Source organism: Lingula anatina, chromosome 6 (assembly GCF_051362555.1).
Source record: "Lingula anatina isolate TDL-2025a chromosome 6, LinAna3.0, whole genome shotgun sequence".
Lineage (NCBI taxonomy): Eukaryota > Metazoa > Brachiopoda > Lingulata > Lingulida > Lingulidae > Lingula > Lingula anatina.
Genome location: NC_141772.1, coordinates 8,480,882 through 8,501,331, shown reverse-complemented (window position 1 = coordinate 8,501,331; position 20,450 = coordinate 8,480,882). Strand labels below are relative to the sequence as shown.

The 20,450-nt window shown below is 34.1% G+C and overlaps 1 protein-coding gene across 1 annotated transcript; it reads left to right on the top strand.

Annotated features, from left to right (window-relative positions):
- Window positions 1-61: 61 nt before the first annotated feature.
- LOC106170644 (protein tyrosine phosphatase domain-containing protein 1) lies at window positions 62-19,271 on the top strand. The gene is made up of 14 exons (XM_013550615.2): window positions 62-186; window positions 1,034-1,241; window positions 8,622-8,787; window positions 10,839-10,919; window positions 11,931-12,046; window positions 12,473-12,494; window positions 12,875-12,981; window positions 13,479-13,566; window positions 14,216-14,305; window positions 14,572-14,671; window positions 15,344-15,712; window positions 16,114-16,215; window positions 17,077-17,160; window positions 17,419-19,271. The coding sequence occupies exons 2-14, from the start codon at window positions 1,160-1,162 to the stop codon at window positions 17,776-17,778; spliced, it is 1,767 nt and encodes a 588-aa protein (XP_013406069.2). The 5' UTR covers window positions 62-186; window positions 1,034-1,159; the 3' UTR covers window positions 17,779-19,271.
- The last annotated feature ends 1,179 nt before the right edge of the window (window positions 19,272-20,450 follow it).

Sequence of the window (20,450 nt, the reverse complement as noted above, 5' to 3'; positions counted from 1 at the left end):
AAGTCACTGGCTTACTTTCTTTTTAATTGTTAATTTCATCGATCATCGGGTACAGGCTAATTTATCGAGCTGTCAGAAATTAATGCCACAAAACTATTCAACCTCAGTGCACGTACTAGTGAAAACTGTGGTGACTTATACAATTATCTGGTCAAAAACGTAGCCCTAGGAGGGAAACGACGAGTGGTGAGTACATGAACTTCCCACAAACGTGTTCTTAAAATTTTACACATTCTGCAATTATTTGGTATCTTGATTTTACTTAGGGTCATCCAATTTTATCAGAGGTCACCCAATTTTATCATGACATTTTTACAAGTGTACAAACCATATGCTTGGGGTGGGGGTAATTCCCTCTGTACGCTTTTGAAATATAATATAAATGATAATATTCACCCCAGGGTTTTGTTGGCAACAGTCAGCATTTTTAGATTTTCACCTTATACTGGGTACATGTACTCACTAAAGGGGTAGTTAAAGTGAAAGTGAAAGTCTTCGCTTTGTAGACTTGTGAAAATTATAAATATTTATAATCAAAATGGATGACCTGAAAAACCTGTCTCTGCCAGGTAGGCCGCAGCATTCTCATTTTTAATACACTATTACAGGTACTTATTACATGTACAGTGCTTATAGTCTCAGTCAATTACTTTTTTGACAAAGTTTTCATAAACCCACAGTGAAACATATTTGGATAGTTATATAGATTTTTGCTACAGGATCAATATGCACCCTGGGTTTGAGAGGTCACCAGAAAATCACAACTATATGTATTATGTGTTTATTATTATTATTATTATTATTATTATTATTCTGCAGTACCAGTATCTGATAATAGTGTGTTTACAGTGGCCTCTGAAATTCAGGGTGATATTGAGGAAATGTCTTAGGAGGTCAGCTTAATGATGCTTTGGTGATGGGAATATATACTCTACTGTAGGTAGTTGTTTCATAAAAATTCTCTTCTGGTGGACAATCCAATAAAAATGGATTGGAAGTTGTTCTAATTTTCATTTATAAATGTATTCCCCAGCTGACAATAACAGTAAGAAAAAAAGAACCTGGTGGCAACAGAAGACTAGCAGTATCATCATGGGTTGTAGATGTGCTGGTTTCATGTTGGCACCCTAGACCTGTCATTGCCAGCTGGCACAGCATCATGGACCCAGATTTCTCTGTCACCAATCCGGAGAATATTGACTGGGATGCCACGGATGAGGATACTGCAAATGCTCTGAAAGGTATTTTTTTTTGCATGGAGATTTATAGAAAATTGTTGTTGATGATGATGGGTGGATCTGATGCTTTTAGTTACTATATGTAACCCATGGTAAAATATAGATTTGTAAGAAAGGGGAATAATATAAAAAAAAAGGCTAGAAAGGAAACACCAGACACCTTTCAATTATTTGAAAGTATGTTTTAAGAAAAAATATGGACTTGATTATAAATCTTTTTAAATTTATTAATTTTTTATTTTTTATTTTAAAGAATTGAGTATATTTACAGGCTAGCCATGGGACTATTTGAATTGGCCTTTTAGTGTAAATCAAACTTTAGTAGATACAGAAGAAATGGATAAAAGTTTTGGCCAAGATTTAAAGTATTTAATCTAGAATCTACTTAATTTATGTGATACAGAGTTTTGCATGAATAGAAATTTAGAATTTGGTATTGGACTTGTAGAGAATACATGTACTACTATTTGGTGCTTTATATTTTACAATTCCTAGACCATGGTGAAATATTGATTGCCAAAGCTATTTTCTTCATTCTCTGACCACATAAATGTAATGGCAATAGTAGATAATGGGTTGTCATCAGTCATTCTGAATGAGAGATACGGTAGTTTTTCAAAAATTTCAAACCTCACTTATTTCAACATTTTTTTTTTTTCTGGGTTTTTTAAATTTTTTTTAAATTACACACTCACACAGTCTTTTCTGGATTGTACAAAGTTCACATCCAGAACTTTCAAATCATCCTTTGGGTTTTTTAAATTTTTTGGAATTATGATTTTCAGTAATATTTTTTTTTCTCTTTTTTTGCAAATTTTCTGATTAATTACTGTATTGGGTATATGTTAAGACCCATTTAAAAGCATGAAGGGTTGGCATCAGTTTTCAAATCGACTGCCACTTTGTAATGATTTTGACCTTGAGATTTTTTTTAGTGGAAAGATATAACATGAAGTGATCTATATACTGTCACCTTGAGTTTCTGCAAAAAAAGTGCATCATTCTAGAAATTCAAGAAAATTAATCAAACAAAGCTGCTTTTCAAACTTTACCTGTAATTTAGTGCCATAAATCACTCCAGTAAGTTTGAGGATAATAAGTCATATGGTCCTCCACAAATTGCGCTAATGGTGAAAAGAGCACAGCAACAGTATGCTGACAATGACAGATGTAGGTCATGGAATACATAAATACACTATGCCTCTGTCATTTCTAGTATTTTACTATTCTCCTACATAATCATTGATATTGCAATTAGTATTATAAAACGAACACTTAATTAAAGTGGAATCTGCGCTTATTATTATTAAAAAAAAAAAAAATGGAATAAAGACGATACATAAGACATATGACATTAAATTTCAAACATCTGACATCCGTAACAGTTACTACTGGGATATATCACCCCCATCAGCCCAATGAAGACACCCTTATCTGAAGGGACCCTCTCACAGGGATTTTCACCAAAGGCATCTTGCCTATTCTTTGTTCGTATTAGAGCACCTTTGTCAAGAGGAATCCTAATGACTCACCAAAAAACGTCTTGCAGGTTCCCATCTTATATCCGTAACAGTTACTACTGGGATATCTAAACCCTCATCAGCCCCATCACCCTTATCTGAAGGGACCCTCTCACAGCGATTTTCAACAAAGGCATCTTGTCTATTCATTGCTCGTATAAGAGCACCCTTGTCTTGGGAAATCCTAATTAATTAATTGAGTCACCAAAAAGCATCTTGCAGGTTCCCATACTCTTTAAAGGTATACTGTGATGAAAAAACGGGTTAAAACTATCCGTTAGGTGCCCAAAAGTCATTTTTGAGTAATGAAAAAAAAGTTCTTACGTTTATTTAGTTTTTAAAGCCGATTTTATGCAGGTGTGAATGTAGTTTATGATACTCCCGCGTGGTGGCGCTTTAAGGCGAGTGACGTCACTAGCGTCAAGGCTCAGAAAGCCATATTCGATTCAGCTATCCGCTTGCTAGCAGTGCAAACTAAAACGATACACGCAATTGATCACTACATGATCATTTATAAATTCAAACTTTTGAAGATAGATACACAAAAGAAGATTAATTCCCCACGTGGTTATCATTTATTAACCAACAAAATACACCAAAACTATGTTAACAGTAAAGGTTTGGAAGCAGGGCAGCGAACACAGTTTTTCACACATTGCCCATCTGTCGCGTCGGCTGAACGTTCTTATCCCGACTGATAAGAGAAAGTTACCTAATACATGCAGGTGTGACAGCTAACATTATTTTTCACACCCGTGCAGTTTACCAGTGTCATTCCGGGAGAGCCAGGTCAGTGGACAAAAGGCCAAAGATATCGGACTGATCGCATCGGACACTACATTTCACACCTCTGCAACTTACCTCGCTACTTCTGCCTTACACGTGATCAGTGCAGCAGTATGTCGAGTAAAAATTTGATTCCACTATCATGTTAATATTAACGTTTTCACTAACATAACCAAAAAATTCGACAACGTAATTCTGCTACGAACTATTTTTTGGGCTCTAGAAGCTGCTCTCTTCTTCCTTTCGACGGCCGCATCATGCACACATCCTACAGGTAAGACTCTCGTCGGCAGCGCTCTGGCATTTACTGTCGCATTTTGGTACTCCGAAAAATCGAATATACTGGGTACAGCATCATCTTTTAGTTTTCTCCGTGCTTTTCCACCGCACAATTCAGCTCGCAGGTCACGTACGAAGCATTCCGGCTCGAAGTGGTCGCTACAGATCCCCGCGTGTTTTGACACAGTGCTGGGATTTTTTAACTTCAGAGAATTGAGCCAAATTTTACGTTTAGCGGCATCCGCAGGCAGGATATAATAGCAGATGTCTTTCTTATTGTAACCTACATTACGGCACCCGGGAGCAACACAACTTTGCGGCATTTGTTTTTCTGACACCTGGATGTTTAGTCGCCTACTGCATAGTATATACTATTACTAGTACAGCTGTGGGAAGCTACTCCACGGGTTACGTCACTAGAAACTGACCAATCAGAATTTTCTCATCTAAATCTCATCTTTTCTCTCTAAAACTTAAAAAGAACAATTTTTTGACGTGGATTTATAGTTTTTATACTGTAAAAAAAGCAGTGAACGCTATGTGTTCCTAGAGCGCAGTAGGCCTTTAAAAAACAAAATGCCTCTCATGAAGTCTTTGTATTGAAGAAGCAATAATTCACTGATATATGTTACTTTTCATCTGCTCATTTTAATTACTTAACATGCTCGTTCCAAAAATTATATTTATTGTCCATGCACACAGAAAATCCATTCTGCACAATATGCCCTCAATGTACAACATGCAGGTGTAACATGAAAATCTGACTCCCATGAAAATGTGACTCCCCAGTCAGATTTTCATAATGAAAATGTGACTCCCCCCATGAAAATTTGACTCCCCCTCCACAAAACTTCATACATCTTATTTCATTTGAGTATATGTCTCTGATCTTGTAGTATGTAAAATGGATGATACGTTGGCACATTTTTTTGTAGTTTGCAGTGAAAATTCAAATGAAAAAATAAGAAAAATAAAAATGTGCACATAATGAAAATCTGACTCCCCCGTGAAAATTTGACTCCCCCATCATAAAACGTCATAAATCTTATTTTATTTTGGGTATATGACTGTAATCTTGTAGTATGTAAAAAAGAGGATAGATTGGCACATGTTTTTGTAGTTTGCATTGAAAATTTTAATGAAAAAATAAGAAAATTAAAAATGAGCACATAATGAAAATCTGACTCCCCCATGAAAATATGACTCCCCCCATCATAAAACTTTATAAATCTTATTTTATTTTGGGTATATGTCTGTGATCTTGTAGTATGTAAAATGGAGGATGCATTGGCACATTTTTTGTAGATTGAAGGTGAAAATTTTAATGAAAAATAAAGAAAATTAAAAATGTGCACAAAATGAAAATCTGACTCCCCTGTGAAAATTTGACTCCCCCATCATAAAACTTCATAAACCTTATTTTATTTTGGGTATATGTCTCTGATCTTGTAGCATGTAAAATAGTTGATACATTGGCATATTTTTTGTAGTTTGAAGTGAAAATTTTAATGAAAAAATAAGAAAATTAAAAATGAGCACATAATGAAAATCTGACTCCCCCATCAAAATATGACTGCCCCTCCACAAAACTTCATAAATCTTATTTTATTTTGAGTATGTGACTGTGATCTTGTAGTATGTGAAATGGAGGATACATTGGCGCTTTTTTGTAATTTGCAGGTGAAAATTTTCATGAAAAAATAAGGAAATTAAAAATGTCCACTTAATCGCCTATTGTCTCCCCGATGAAAAAGTTATTTAATATTTGATGACACCTTTTCTTTTAGGATACTTTATGAAAAATATATTGGAAACATTTAAAGGTTTGATGATAAAATAGTGAAAGCATGAACAGAAATCATGAAAATCTTTATTTTTACACCCATGAGATTTGGACTCCCATGGGGAAAAGGACCTATTTTCATGGGGGAGTCAGATTTTCATTATGTGCACATTTTTAATTTTCTCATTTTTTCATTAAAATTTTATGTGCAAACTACAAAAAATGTGCTGATGTATCAACCATTTTACATAATACAAGATCACAGTCATATACTCAAAATAAAATAAGATTTATGAAGTTTTGTGGAGGGGGAGTCAAATTTTCATAGGGGAACCACATTTTCATTATGTGCACATTTTTAATTTTTCTTTTTTTTTAATGAAAATTTTCACCTTCAAACTACAAAAAAGTGCCAATGTATCATCCATTATGCATACTACAAAATCATAGTCATTTACTCAAATAAAATAAGATTAATGGATGTTTTTTTGGGGGGAGTCAAAATTTCATAGGGAGAGTCACATTTTCATTATGAAAATCTGACTGGGGAGTCAGATTTTCATAATGAAAATCTGACTGGGGAGTCACATTTTAGGGGAGTCAGATTTTCATGGTACACAGGCATCTCTGCAGGAGAAAACTTCCATTACATGAAAAGAAAAATAAATACACATTAGAACCATTTCTGTAACGTGTGTGTGTGTGTGTGTGTGAGTGTGTGTGTGTGTGTGTGTATGTGTGTATACTGAACTGTAACAGGGTTATTTCAGGCAATTAGTATATTCAGGACTTATACCATTAGTGCAGGTCACCTAGCACTGCCGATATTAACGGGCTGTTGCCATAGTGAAGACAGTTCTTTGGCCTAAAGAAAAACTACGTTGTTTTTCCTGGAAATTGATTTTTTGAAACAACCAGAAAAGGATATGCGTAAAAGAGGTTGATTATTAATTTATTGTGATCCAAATATCCTTCACTGCACTTAACTATTCTTCTTAACCATTGGACTCCAGCTTCAAGTAAGAATATGTACTTAACTCTATGACTGGGTTCCCATATCTAGATATATCTCACAGGATCAATCCATCACCGAGGGGTCTCTTGCTAAATAGCTTTCAGCTTAAGCAACTTAAAATGTCTGACAAGCCTGTTGAAGCTGCTGAATGATAAATAATTACCCCCTATCAGCTTTAGTAGGTATGACAGGCATCTAAGCTGCTTAAGTTGATTGCAATCTAGTGAGAATCTCCTGGAAGATAGATCGATCCATAGTTAGTATGATATGGTCTGTGAATGTTTACATGTAGTATATTACGTTTAGTATATGCAAGTACAACAGGCTTACATGTATATGCAATACTCTGACACTCTGAGAACTAAAAATTTGTTCATAGTTCCAAGATTTGAGTTAATTTCATCTAATATCAAAGAAAAAATCCATTTCATAAGGATTGTTTAAGATAAATGATAATCCAAGTTATCAGGCAATGATTAATGTTTATTTAACAGAACAGTCATGTATTTTATTGGTATGAAGTCTATTGCAGACCCTTATGCAGTGCTGGACATTATTTTTTCAGTTAGTAGCTACTGAATGCAACCAGGTCCAGCGGTTTGGTTGCTGTACCAGATTTAAAAAAAATTCCCCTGGGGAGGGAGGTTACCTAGCATGCAATGAAAAAACTTTATTTTAACTGGTATCTCAGATTCAAAAAGAATGCCAAATAAAAGGTTTTGCCAGTTTCTCTGCTTTTTTTACAAAAAGAGTACAGAAAATTTAATATATACTCTGTATGCTATCTTATAATCAACACAAAAAACTACTGCACACATTGTCCAGAGGAGCCAATCCCATAAAACACGCTGTAAAACCTACATTTAGTACAATAAATAAAAAAAATATTCAAAATGGAATCGGATGCATTGTCGGGCAGCTGCTGGTCAAGATTTGGTTGCCTGAGTTGTAAAACACAACCACCCAACCCTTAATGTCAATCCCTGTTTATTGATTGTACTCATTTCCAAATTATTGTAATTAATTATTATTTTATTAGTGTAACATTAATTATAGAACAGTGAGCATACCTACATGTTCCCGGTACTTTCAATATCGCACAGTCAAATAAACAAACAAATCAATTTCTTGAGACAGTCCCGGTTGTAAACTAAAGGTCATGTTTAATGTAGTTGTCCTTCATTTTGATAAATAGGTAGCTTCAAGCTTCCTTGGTTTTAGCAGGTGAACTGAGCATGTAGACATGTTGATTTGTGAGTTATATGGAAAGGCAACGGTCTGAGCTACATGTTGAAACATGGGAGTTGCTGTTGGAAGTGGTAGGGTGTAATTGTTTATGTATATAAATAATATATTATGCATTAATCATTGCATTTGTTGATTTAATTATTTAAAAGCATGTCCTATTATTACTGTACTCATAAGGTGTGCTTATTTTGTAGAAATTCCCTAGCAAAATGTGAAACATGCAGTTTATTTCAGCAAGGTCATGTTAGATTTTTTACTTTCAAATTGACTTTTCATTTCAGAAATGTGGCATGTTTGTCTTTCCTTAATATTTACGTTTTGATACAACAGTTACATTGGTTTTTTTCTTCTAGAGAGGGAAACGAAAGTGCAAATTAGGTCATGTTTGTTTGTCTTTTGATATGTAACCTAGATTTTTAACAAAGGCATATTTCCTCTTATTTGTGATTCAATGAAAAAGATATTAATTAAAATTGTGTTCAAATATTCTTCTGGAGAGGCGCTATATGTGTCTAGACATATTAAGCCATAATACTCGTGTGCTACTGCCATTGCCATTCTGGTGCACTTTTCTTATTTTAATAAAGCACTACATTGGGAAAATATCTTACTTATTATTTTAAGATTTATAAGAATAGTTTACAGCATTAAAACACATTTCTGTTAAAAACATTGCGATTGGATTATTATTATTATTTCTTTTTATTATTATTATTATCATTATTATCATTATTATTTGCTTTATCCTCTAGCACTGAAACCAAAATCCAAGTATGGTTTCTTTTCTAACAAAATCCGTGGCACGATCTCGGAGGAGAAGATGTGCTCCATGTTCTGTGGAGGACAGAAGTGCAAGTACGAATCGGACACATTCTGGAAAGAGGACGAGATGGCAATCACAGGGCTCTTTTCTCACTGGTAAATAGTAATCTCTGCCCTTGTACCTTTATTTGGTAAGGGAGACTGGGGCTAGTTGGACCCCGGGGTAAGTTGGCCCCCCATCAAGTCTCTTTAATGAAGTTACTTAAAGATGCTAAATTATTTCATTTGGACTGGCTGCCGACGCTTTCTTAGCACTATTGGATATGGTCACTTTACAAAAGGATGTGATCAATTCTTTTACTCCATAGTTACTTTGTCATAAATTGATTGGGGGGGGGGGGGGGGCTACTTACCCCGGGGTCCAACTAGTCCTGACTCCCCTATTGTTTGTTTGATTAACCAACTGATCCATTGTTGGATGGCTTGATGATTGATTAATTAATTGATTGATTGGCAGATTGGTTGATCTATTAATTTTCTGTCAGTCAGTTTGAATAGTCTGATTGTCAGCATGAACATGTGACATATATGGTAACTAAATCAAATGGTTCCACATATACTGAAACACAACATGGGCCCAGGGACAAAAAATCAATAATGTTGTCAGCACAAAATGCTGTTACCTGTCATAAAGGAAGTTACATTTTGTACCTTTGTCTACCAACAAAGGGGGTTATGTATTCATCTTTATCAGTTTGGCTTTTAGAGATGATTATTGATGTGGTTGTAAAAACTACTTCGTTTGCAAGATTTGGTGCAATTTTAAGGATAGACAATTATATTCAAGAGGGATAGAGGCGAAATTACTTTTTTCAACTTAAACCAAGTCTGATTTTTCGTAAATAACTCTTTGTTGCTTTTTTTCTTGTCAGAGGTCTGTGTTCTTTGGGTGTTTTCTGTTTTGGGAGATAATTGGGTTTGTTTACTGACTATTAAAGGTACATGTACCAAACAGGAAACAATATTTTTTCACAGCAAAACAAAAATGAATCTTTTTGAGCGAGTCCCATATATACCGGTATTACCCTGAGTGTCAGAGCAACGTAAAAGCTAGCTTGCTAAATATACCTTGTGGTGGACTCGCTACTATGGGTTATATATGAAATCAAGATCGAGCTGGCAATACCGGAATCTAGAACCTAGAAATATATTTATAATGAGAAAATTCATTGGTACAGAATGGTACTTGACAGCCAATGATATGATTGTTTTTCTTGATTTTCTGTTTATTTTACTAAAAGGTACTATTTAAAGGGTACTTTTATGCTCAGTTACAGTTACATAAGGCTGTACCAATGTATCAAATGGGCAAGAAAATCAATAACATACGGCCAGAGGTGTAAAGTGTTTTTCTGTCTCTTTAATTAATAATTACATTCTTGATTAAGTTTTGATAAATGATTTTAGATTCTGTCCTTACACAAACACAACTTGGAATTTCTAGATAACCAAAGAAATGATCCCTGTGTAAGGTTAAGATGGAAAAATCAATATATATAAATTCTTTCTGATTGAAGCCAAGTAATAGGGTATGTGGTTGCCTTGGTTTTTTGTTTGCTTGTTGAGTGGTGAAAATTCTGCAGGGTTAAACATGAAACATTTCTCGACAGTTTTGATATTGTTTTCTATATGGTAGATGAATCATCAAAGAATTGTCACAATGTCTGTGTTGATCATGTTCACATAAGAAAAACACATAATGAAAAACAAAACACTGTGACATCATGAAAAAAATTAATAGATGCATAGTAATAACATAACTTTCACCTGTTGTTTTGTGGGATGAATTTATTATTATTATTATTTTAACTTTTATATGTCTACAACTCAAGTAATTTAATGTGAATTAAGTATTATGATGCCAATAATTTCAGGATATTTTGTTTCATCATTTCAACGACCTCAAATGTTCAACAAGACTGTCAAGAAATGCTACCGGTAGTTGTGCATATCACTTGTACATTTGTCTTATAATTGAATATTGGGACAGAAAAAGAGGTGGCAATTATTTCATTTTATTTACTTAATAATATTTATTTATTTTTATAATCATGTTTCAATTATTAAACAAGCTTGAAAATGAGATTTTGAATATATCTTACTTTTTGAGTCACTGTGTAGATTAAGAACTTTTCTTTTTATTACAGGGTGACAGAAAATATTCTTGCCATGGCTCGCCCTAACAGCACTAATATGCAGAAGCATGATCTTCTTGAAAAGTTTAATGAGTGGGTATCATATTTTTATGTTTAACTTATTAGGATACTATTGTTTTTCCTGTTCTTCTTCTTCTTCTTCTTATTTTTCGTCAAAAAAATTTCTTTCTAAAATTCTGAAAAAATTCATACTGATAGCCTATGAAAAGTTATTCCGGTCCACCCAATTTTTTGACCTTGACCTAATTTTCAAGGTCACAGAGCCTTTTAAAGTGAAATTTTTGCAAATTTCAAAATGCAATATCTCCTAGAATTTTCAACATTTTGACAAATCCTTTCACAGGTGAGGTCACACAATAATTCTATATCAAGTGATGTAATTTTAGGAAAGTAGGTCAGGTCAAGGTCAACCTATTGCAAAATATGCTCCAGGAGGTTGACACTCGGCAGGGGGTAAACCAGATGTCACAGAGCCACAAGGTTGATGTAAAAAGTTGCCCTAGATATCTATCCAGTGCAGTATCTAATAATATTGACAATTGACTGATTAGTTTTTTTAATATAGATTTTTAAATATTAATAATTTCACAGAAATAGTGACTTTGTCAATTTCTTCATGAAATATTGATTTTTTGTGATAACATGCTATGGTAAACTACCCCAAACATATACCCAACACCCCCAAATCAAGTGTCAAATTTGACCTTGACCCTCATTTTCAAGGTCATTCGGCTATTTCATGGAGAAATATTGAAGTGGGCTAAAAGTGATGTTTTGTTGCCCCCCTTTCAGGATATGGCATCAGATTTAGCACATGGCCTTGTAATTGATCCTTTTCTTCAAGGTCATTCCACCCCTATTTTGCAGGGGAATCCTCCGCCACTGGCTTCAGCCAGTTGCAGTCTAGTTAAAATTAAAGTTTTTACGGAATCTGATATGAAATTGGTAAGGACATTAGACACACCTTTCTTTTATATGAGTGAATAATTAGTCCAAATATTATAATTATCATATATTCAGTTATAATTATTTAATAGATATAACATATGTATAATTGGTGTACTTAATATTTATATTAAACAGTGCTGGCATCAAGTCCATTATCAATCTACAGAAGCCTGGGGAACATGCAAGCTGCGGATATGGGTTGCATAGTCTGGGATTTTCATACGACCCACAGGAGTTCATGGACAAAGGCAGTATGTGAAACCTGAATTGTGAATTGTGTGTTGTATGTGAATCAGTTTATAAAATCTGGGATTTTTTTTATTTCTCAAAAGGATTGAAACTCAATTTGTGAATGATATGTTGTTCTGATCAGGTATGTGAATTAATCTAAAATCTGAGCATTTCTCATTCAAGGTTGTCCATAATGATTCAGGGACAAAAGTGGTGCATTTATGTGAATTGTGACTTTTGAATCCTGTGAAGTATTAGAATTAGTATCACAAGAAGAAAATTTAATTTAGTATAGCATCCTTCATTAACTTGTATATTTATTAATTTATTTTGTCGTACAATATGAATAAATTTTGGGCAACAGTTAACTGGTTGAGACAGTCAAAGGAAAAATTTCAAAGTAAATCAAAACTTATTAATTAACATTCTATTTCTTTTTTTTTCAGTTTTCTTTTACAACTTTGGATGGTAAGTTTGTCTTAAAGGTATTAATTCACAGGCCTAATATATGCATCAAATAACAGAATTCACTTTTCTGCGTAACTTCAATTTTCTAATGTGTTTTATGTTCTCAAGTATATAATTTTAAAAATTTCCCAATAATAATGAATATTAAGAGATGTTATCCTTGCAAAATAACAAGCAGTACTTAATTTTTGTCATTTAAGAACTGTTGGATGTTTCAATCAATATTAAATTTGGTCTTTTTTTGTGAAAATTTTGTTTTAGATAATTCACAGTAATTATTATATTGAACTACTCAATCAGAACTATTTCAGCAATTTTGAAATACTTAAACCTTATGGAATAAAAATTTTAATTTTACCTGCCCATTCAAAATTCAATAGGAAGGACTATGGTGTGGCCTCCATGTCTACCATCTTGGACATGGTGAAGGTGATGCAGTTTGCAGTTTCCCAAGGCAAGGTGTCCATACACTGCCACGCAGGGCTAGGTATGCAGAATAAATATGTTTGTATAAACCTGTGGCCCATTTTAATACCCACTGTATATTACAATTAAACAGAACAAATGAACATGTTTGGCCTCAAAGAATAAAGGAGTTAAACAAAACTGCTGTTCGAAGTCAGATACCTGTACTCTCCACTTGTTTCCAATGTAGTCGTTGACAAATAATTTGCAGCTTTTGTGTATATTACTCAATGCCAGAGGGAGGTGTATTTGTATGTTAAATAACCTAATTGCATTCAGTGAGAGCCCCTGTGTACTTAGGTGGCACATGTGAAAGATGTTTTGTTTTATTGTCATGTGCTTTTTGCAAGAATTGCCTCACTTTTAAGGTTGTTGTTTAAGTAGTGGTAACTATTGCTTTGATGTTTAAGACAACATTTCAGTTTTTTAAAACTTTAAAATTTGTATTTAAAAAGTATTACTTTAAAAAGTATTTGGGTTCAGTGCTTTTCTCACACAGTATGTGTTTTGTTATTTCAGGGCGCACTGGAGTGCTGATAGCCTGTTTTCTGGTCTTTAACAACAGAATAGAGGCTGACGAAGCCATCCAGTTTGTAAGATTAAAACGGTAAGCAGTGTATGCTCTATTCTTAGCAGACTGTAGCAAATATGGCTTACAGGCCTTCCTAATGACACACGTAATGACATTCAGAATGTGATTGGCATTCTGGCTTCTCTCAGAGTGAAGGCAGAATGAAAAATCCCTCACATCTTCTGAAACTTCGCCAACCAGAAATTACTTATTGAAAGTGACATGTGCTTTGCAGGCTCTCCATATAAACATTGCATATAAAGTGTACAAGTATATCATAACTTCATACATATGGTGATATCCTATGGATATTATATATGATGATGCAGTGCATGCACACAAGACTCTATACAATGCATGTTATTGTGTATAATATAGAGGAAAACTTGACCCACAAGTGGGTCGGGGGGGGGGCTCCTGTTCCTGTCCTATTCCCTGTGACTTATGAATCTGTATCTGTTACAGACTACAGAATTAATTAGATTGCAACTTTTTTTTGTTTCAATCTAAATTTTTTAATATTCCCAGAACCATTTTGGTGGTAAACTGACATTTTCAGTGAACACTAACTGGTGAAATAAATGACATCAACCAGACTGAAGAAATACACAATTAACTAAGAATGCAACATACTTAATGTCATTTTAAACAATTTAATAATTTACAGCAAATTTTTGTCTTCCAGTCCCAATGCCATTCAAACTTCCGGCCAGATAAAGTGTATTCAAGAATTTGCTGATTACTTAGTACCCAGAAGAATAATTTATGCAACCCTGTGAGTATACAGGAAATTTTGGTTATTAAATGAATATGCATCAGGTTTACTGGTCACTGTAATTACATTGAAAAATTCTAGTGGTTTGAACACAAATTACAGTTTACTGGTTATTTGATGAAATAGATTTACCAGGGTTATTTCACCAAGGGAAAAAAAACTGGTGACAATGTACAGAAAATCTAATTGAATGATTGAAAGTTCATAGGAAATCTAAATATTTGTTATTTCTGATTGTGTCCACTTGTAAATGTTTTTGTATCCAGGGGGTCAGAGGCAACAGAGTTCACCCTGGCAAAGTACCTCGTGAGGCAAAAACAGATGTTACATGGATACGAGGCAAGAAAACTGAAACACATTCCAAAGGTACCATTTTGCTACTGAAATAGATAAATAAAATAAATAATTAATGAAGATGAATAGATTTAAATAAGAAAAAGATGAACTGTCACAGAAGGAGGTTAATTTTCTTAGACTTGACCCATTCAAGTTTTATATAGATTATAATTTTTGTTTATTGTTGTTTAATGACTTTGTTTTGAGGGTAAGTAACTTTTCATGTGAATCTTAAATTTGTATGCATTAAAAAATAACTCTTTTTCTGGGAGGCAAAATCAAAAAATTTCCTCAATTTTTCAAACCCCCAGTATTTTTAAAAGCATGCATATTATATATACAACCAAGTATTCACGCAGTTCCCTCAAGAAACCTTAAGAGATAAACACCGGTGTTTAATAAATTTTAATTATGTTTTGGGAGATAATGTCATTCTGATATGGCCACAAATATGCAACTCCATCAAAAATATACATATGAAACTTCTTTTGTATTTTACTGACATTTACCATACTTCAAGTTTTAGTGCCTAATAAGAAATAACATACTAACTATTATAATAATATTATATTATATTATATTAGAATTGAAGAAATTGTTTTACCAAGTTTTTGTTGTGATTTGCAACTAACTTCTGGAATGAAAAACAAGACATTAGTATAATATTTTATTAATAATTTAAATATACCTAATTTTCTTCAGCCTATCTATGTTTTATGTGAGCGACTCCTGGAGTTGGCAAACAAACGCAAGCGCCACCTGGAGGAAGCTTGTACCAAGACACACCACATTGAAAATTTAGACGTGATCAAGGAGACGGCATCAGAAGCATTCGTCAATGAAAGAGACACCAAGTTGCAAGCAAATAACTCTGATAATAGCCTAGATGCTAGTCTGGAATGCAGTTTGTCACAGAGTGATGAAAATCGTAGTGGCAGTTTGAGCCCTACATCGGGGGCCGAGAGTTTGAGTAATGAGCCACAGGAGGAGGGAAGTGTTACAAAAGTTGTGGACGCCATGACAGTAGCGGAACACCAGCAGACGGATGTTACAAGTTCCGAGGAATATCAGGTATGTAAAATTCTTAAGGTGTTATGTCATAGACACATACTAGTACAGTCATGTTTTTAAAAACAGTTTACACTTTTGCATGCAAATAGCCTAGTGTATATTTTGGTTATAGATAAAATCATCAAATTAATTTTTAGTATTATGCTATTAGTTTTACTTTAAACCGCCAATAAGAATTCATAATTTAACACAAATAATATACTTCTATATTTTTTCATTGAAAATTGTTTTGCCAAAAAATTTTACAGGAGGCCAGTAGTCATAAATGCTTAAAATAAAAGTAACATGGTTTTTTTTTATTTATAGTTAGTGAAAAGTTTTGTTTGATACGCATTTACATATGTAAATAACTTATATGCGACTTTACATATATTTATATATTTATTTCTTTATTTTTCCAGCACCAACTGAACACAGTGGATACAGGTTGGGAAAATGTTTACAAAGAGTCCAACCCCTATGTACTAGGGCACATGCTGTGGAGCTGGATAGACCACCTCAAGGTATAACAAGATAATTAAGTGTGTTGTTTATAGCCTGTGTGGGTTTCAGTATTGAACCTAACAAGGGCCAGACTCCTCATTCACAAATTTCCATACTTTCACGCTAGTCGTACCTGAACTTCAGCAGCATTTGATGGAAGTTTACTCTGTTAGAACAAGGAAATAGAAAAGGGTTCCTTTTTCTTCTTTCCACAAAAAATGCTTCGGCTTCTATAACATTCTTCTTTTAATTGAAAAAGTGGCTGCCAAGTAAACTCAATTCACGGGCATGGAACATACATTAAAGTAAGACCGCTAAATCCTGTATTGGTCTCCCCGCCTCCAAGCTCCACATGCGCCATGGCAGGGACTTACAATTAAACCTCAGAGCTGAGCTTTAATCCATTTAATGGCGCGTGTGGAGGCAGGGAGCTCTTTATGGGATTTAGCAGACCCTGGTTTCATGTAGAGTCCGCCATATTTGATCTGCAGATCAGTAGATGGCTCATCTGTTTTAAATGGGCTCTAGGAAACCACTGTGACATTATTTGGATGGCTAGGTGCATATCTGTGGTACATCAAACTTAATACAAATTTACTGCTGCTGATGGTCAGAGTATGAAAAAACATGCACCCATGGAGGTTTGAGAATGAAGAAGCAGCTGATTCAAGTTGGACCAGATTCTTGGGCTATCATTCACAGTTATCAACAATTTTCATTGATAAACTGGTCGAATTAAGTCATTGAATTGAAGCATTACATTAAACAGTGGACGTAGCCACTTGTGACCTTTTGACTGTTATGTTTGTATGTATTGCAGATGGTTGTTGAATAAGCATTTTTTTTTTTGACTGAATGCATTCCATTTTGAAATTTTTAAGGAACCCATTCTACGAATCCAAGACTTAAAATTGATGTTACAGTATGTAGAGGAACCTTTAAAAGGGCTTACCACATTAGAAAAGGTAAGAAAAGATGCATGTAAATAAACATAACTTTTTGAATTTTCCATCTTTTTTATTTTGTAAAGGAGTAAAGAGGCCTTTAGGCGCATCAGCCGCATAGCACCCTTTGAAATTTCTATTTACTTTGGAAAGGAGTTAAGGGGCCTGTAGGCCCATCTACTGCATGGCACAATTTGGGAAAAAAATCACTAACTTAAAACTAGCTAAAAACTAACATTATATTCCTTCCATACATTTTTAAAATTATAATTATTTAAGGGGCCAAAGCACACTTTAGAGTACTTGGCCAAAGTTGTCACTAGACTACGGCCGCTGAACGAGGAACAAGAACGCAACCTCCTACAACATTTAATCTCAGGACTGACCCATCAGCCGGTCATCATGGAGACGGACATCAGTGACCTTCACCATCAGACACTGCGTCGCAGCTTGTCCACAGTGTCCAGTTTTAGCAGCTTCGCCTCCTTGAACGAAATTGGAGAGAGCTCAGTTCCTAAGATTGTGCAGTATTTCTGGAACCTACTGGATGCTGTACAAACAGAAAGTGAAAGTACAGGGGAGAATGACCAAAGGAGGAGTGATCTTGAAAACATGGGAAAAACAAAGTTTGATATTTAGAAGGTTTTTGCCTGAGCAAGGGCCGTTATGAAAATATATGACAGATGTGGATCTTATTTTACTGTTTTCCTCTCTCTGCAGGTGATTATGGATATAAAAATTTGATTACAATTGATTTTGATGATTTTTTCCTGCAGGGAGCATATAAAATTGAGAATACTGAACCAAATTAGAGTAGAAAATTAAACTTTTTCTTATTGATATAACTTGTAATTATTTTCAAGTTTTGAAAACACTTCTGTGAAGGAGCTTTGTCTGTGACTTTGTTTATGTTTTGCAGGTTGTGTATTCAACCAGTATATTATGTACAAGACCAAGTCATACAGAACTTACTGAATATTAATATTTAGTCTTCAGGTTGCAATAATTTCAAATGTCTCTTTGCATGTGTACAATAATTAACCCCTTTTTTTCAATGGGAAAAAAAATCAAACTTTCAGATGCATAATTTCATAATTACAAAAAATTATATTTCTGTTTATCATTTGTGTTGCTTTTACTGGATGGAAGCGAGTAGCCTGCTATATAGTTTTGTTGCTACCACTCAATATGAATGTTCTAATTTTCAAAAAAAATATTACTTAAAAATACAGTAACTGTAAAATTAACAATTTTCCCCCATTGAAAAGATTGAGTAATTACCGTTCTCTTAGGCCTGGTGTATTGTCTGTTCTTTGTTCATATATCATTTTTTATTTTGAGAGTGCTGTGATGAAATTTTAGTATGTATGTGATACTTCTTTATTACAGATTTTTAAATGTCTTTTTTAACTAGAGGATCAGAGAGGCGATACCGCCTCCGAATATTGTACCACCAGCTGGAGCAAGCGCATTCGTATAGACCCCCACATACACAAAATAAGGGACACAGTCACCAGTCTTGTGCTTGACAAGCTGTAAACATGCAATCAACAAGAATTTTCAATATATGCAAAAAATATATGAAACTAAAAATGGTACAATCAAATTTAAGTTCATCGTAAGGTAGGTGAAAGGTCATTTTCAAGGTAAATTGCCTGTATATGACTTCCTATTCAAGTTCAATAGTAACTATGGACCTATCTCTGCCAGGTTTGGAGTTAAAAGAGAAAGAAATTAGCTGAGTTCAGTTAATGATAATAAGTAGATCAAAGGTCAATTTCAAGGTCACACTTAGATTGCCAGTATATGACTTCCTATTCAAGTTCAATAGTAACTATGGACCTATCTCTGCCAGTTTTGGAGATAAAAGGGAAGCAAAATTTGCAAAGTTCAGTTCATGGTGAAAAATAGGTCAAATGTCAATTTCAAGGTCACAGTAAGATTGCCAGTATATGACTTTCTATTCAAGTTCAATAGTATCTATGGACCTATCTCTGCTAGTTTTGCAGATAAAAGGGACTAAATGTTATAATTTTGGAGTTACCATAATGTGCCATAAATTTCCTACAGAAAAGATTAATTAAAATAAAGAAAACATCATTTTGGTCAAAATTCTTAAAATAGGAGGTGCTCTGAAGTTCCAGAAGTTCAAATTTGATGAAATAATGTCAAGTTGTCTGCTTTGCCAAGCCTTATGTATTATTTTTCCGGAGTTCAAAATTTATTATCCATTACCGTACTGCACATTTTGCTTTCACCACCAATATGTATTTTTTGATACAGTGTAACTTTAGAGATAAAAGGGAAGCAAAATTTGCAAAGTTCAGTTCATAGTGAAAGGTAGGTCAAAGGTCAATTTTAAGGTCACATTTAGATTGCCAGTATATGACTTTCTATTCAAGTTCAAGAGTAGCTATGGACCTATCTCTGCCAGTTTTGGAGATAAAAGGGAAGCAAAATTTGTAAAGTTCAGTTCATGGTGAAAAGTAGGTCAAAGGTCAATTTTAAGGTCACATTTAGATTGCCAGTATATGACTTCCTATTCAAGTTCAATAGTAACTATGGACCTATCTCTGCCAGTTTTGGAGATAAAAGGGAAGCAAAATTTGCAAAGTTCAGTTCATGGTGAAAAGTAGGTCAAAGGTCAATTTTACGGTCACATTAAGACTGCCAGTATATGACTTCCTATTCAAGTTCAATAGTAACTATGGACCTATCTCTGCCAGTTTTGGAGATAAAAGGGAAGCAAAATTTGTAAAGTTTAGTTCATGGTGAAAAGTAGGTCAAAGGTCAATTTTACGGTCACATTAAGACTGCCAGTATATGACTTCCTATTCAAGTTCAATAGTAACTATGGACCTATCTCTGCCAGTTTTGGAGATAAAAGGGAAGCAAAATTTGTAAAGTTTAGTTCATGGTGAAAAGTAGGTCAAAGGTCAATTTTAAGGTCACATTCAGATTGCCAGTATATGACTTCCTTTTCAAGTTCAATAGTAACTATGGACCTATCTCTGCCAGTTTTGGAGATAAAAGGGAAGCAAAATTTGCAAAGTTCAGTTCATGGTGAAAAGTAGGTCAAAGGTCAATTTTACGGTCACATTAAGACTGCCAGTATATGACTTCCCATTCAACTTCAATAGTAACTATGGACCTATCTCTGCCAGTTTTGGAGATATAAGGGAAGCAAAATTTGCAAAGTTCAGTTCATGGTGAAAAGTAGGTCAAAGGTCAATTTTAAGGTCACATTTAGATTACCAGTATATGACTTCCTATTCAAGTTCAACAGTAACCATGGACCAATCTGTGCCAGT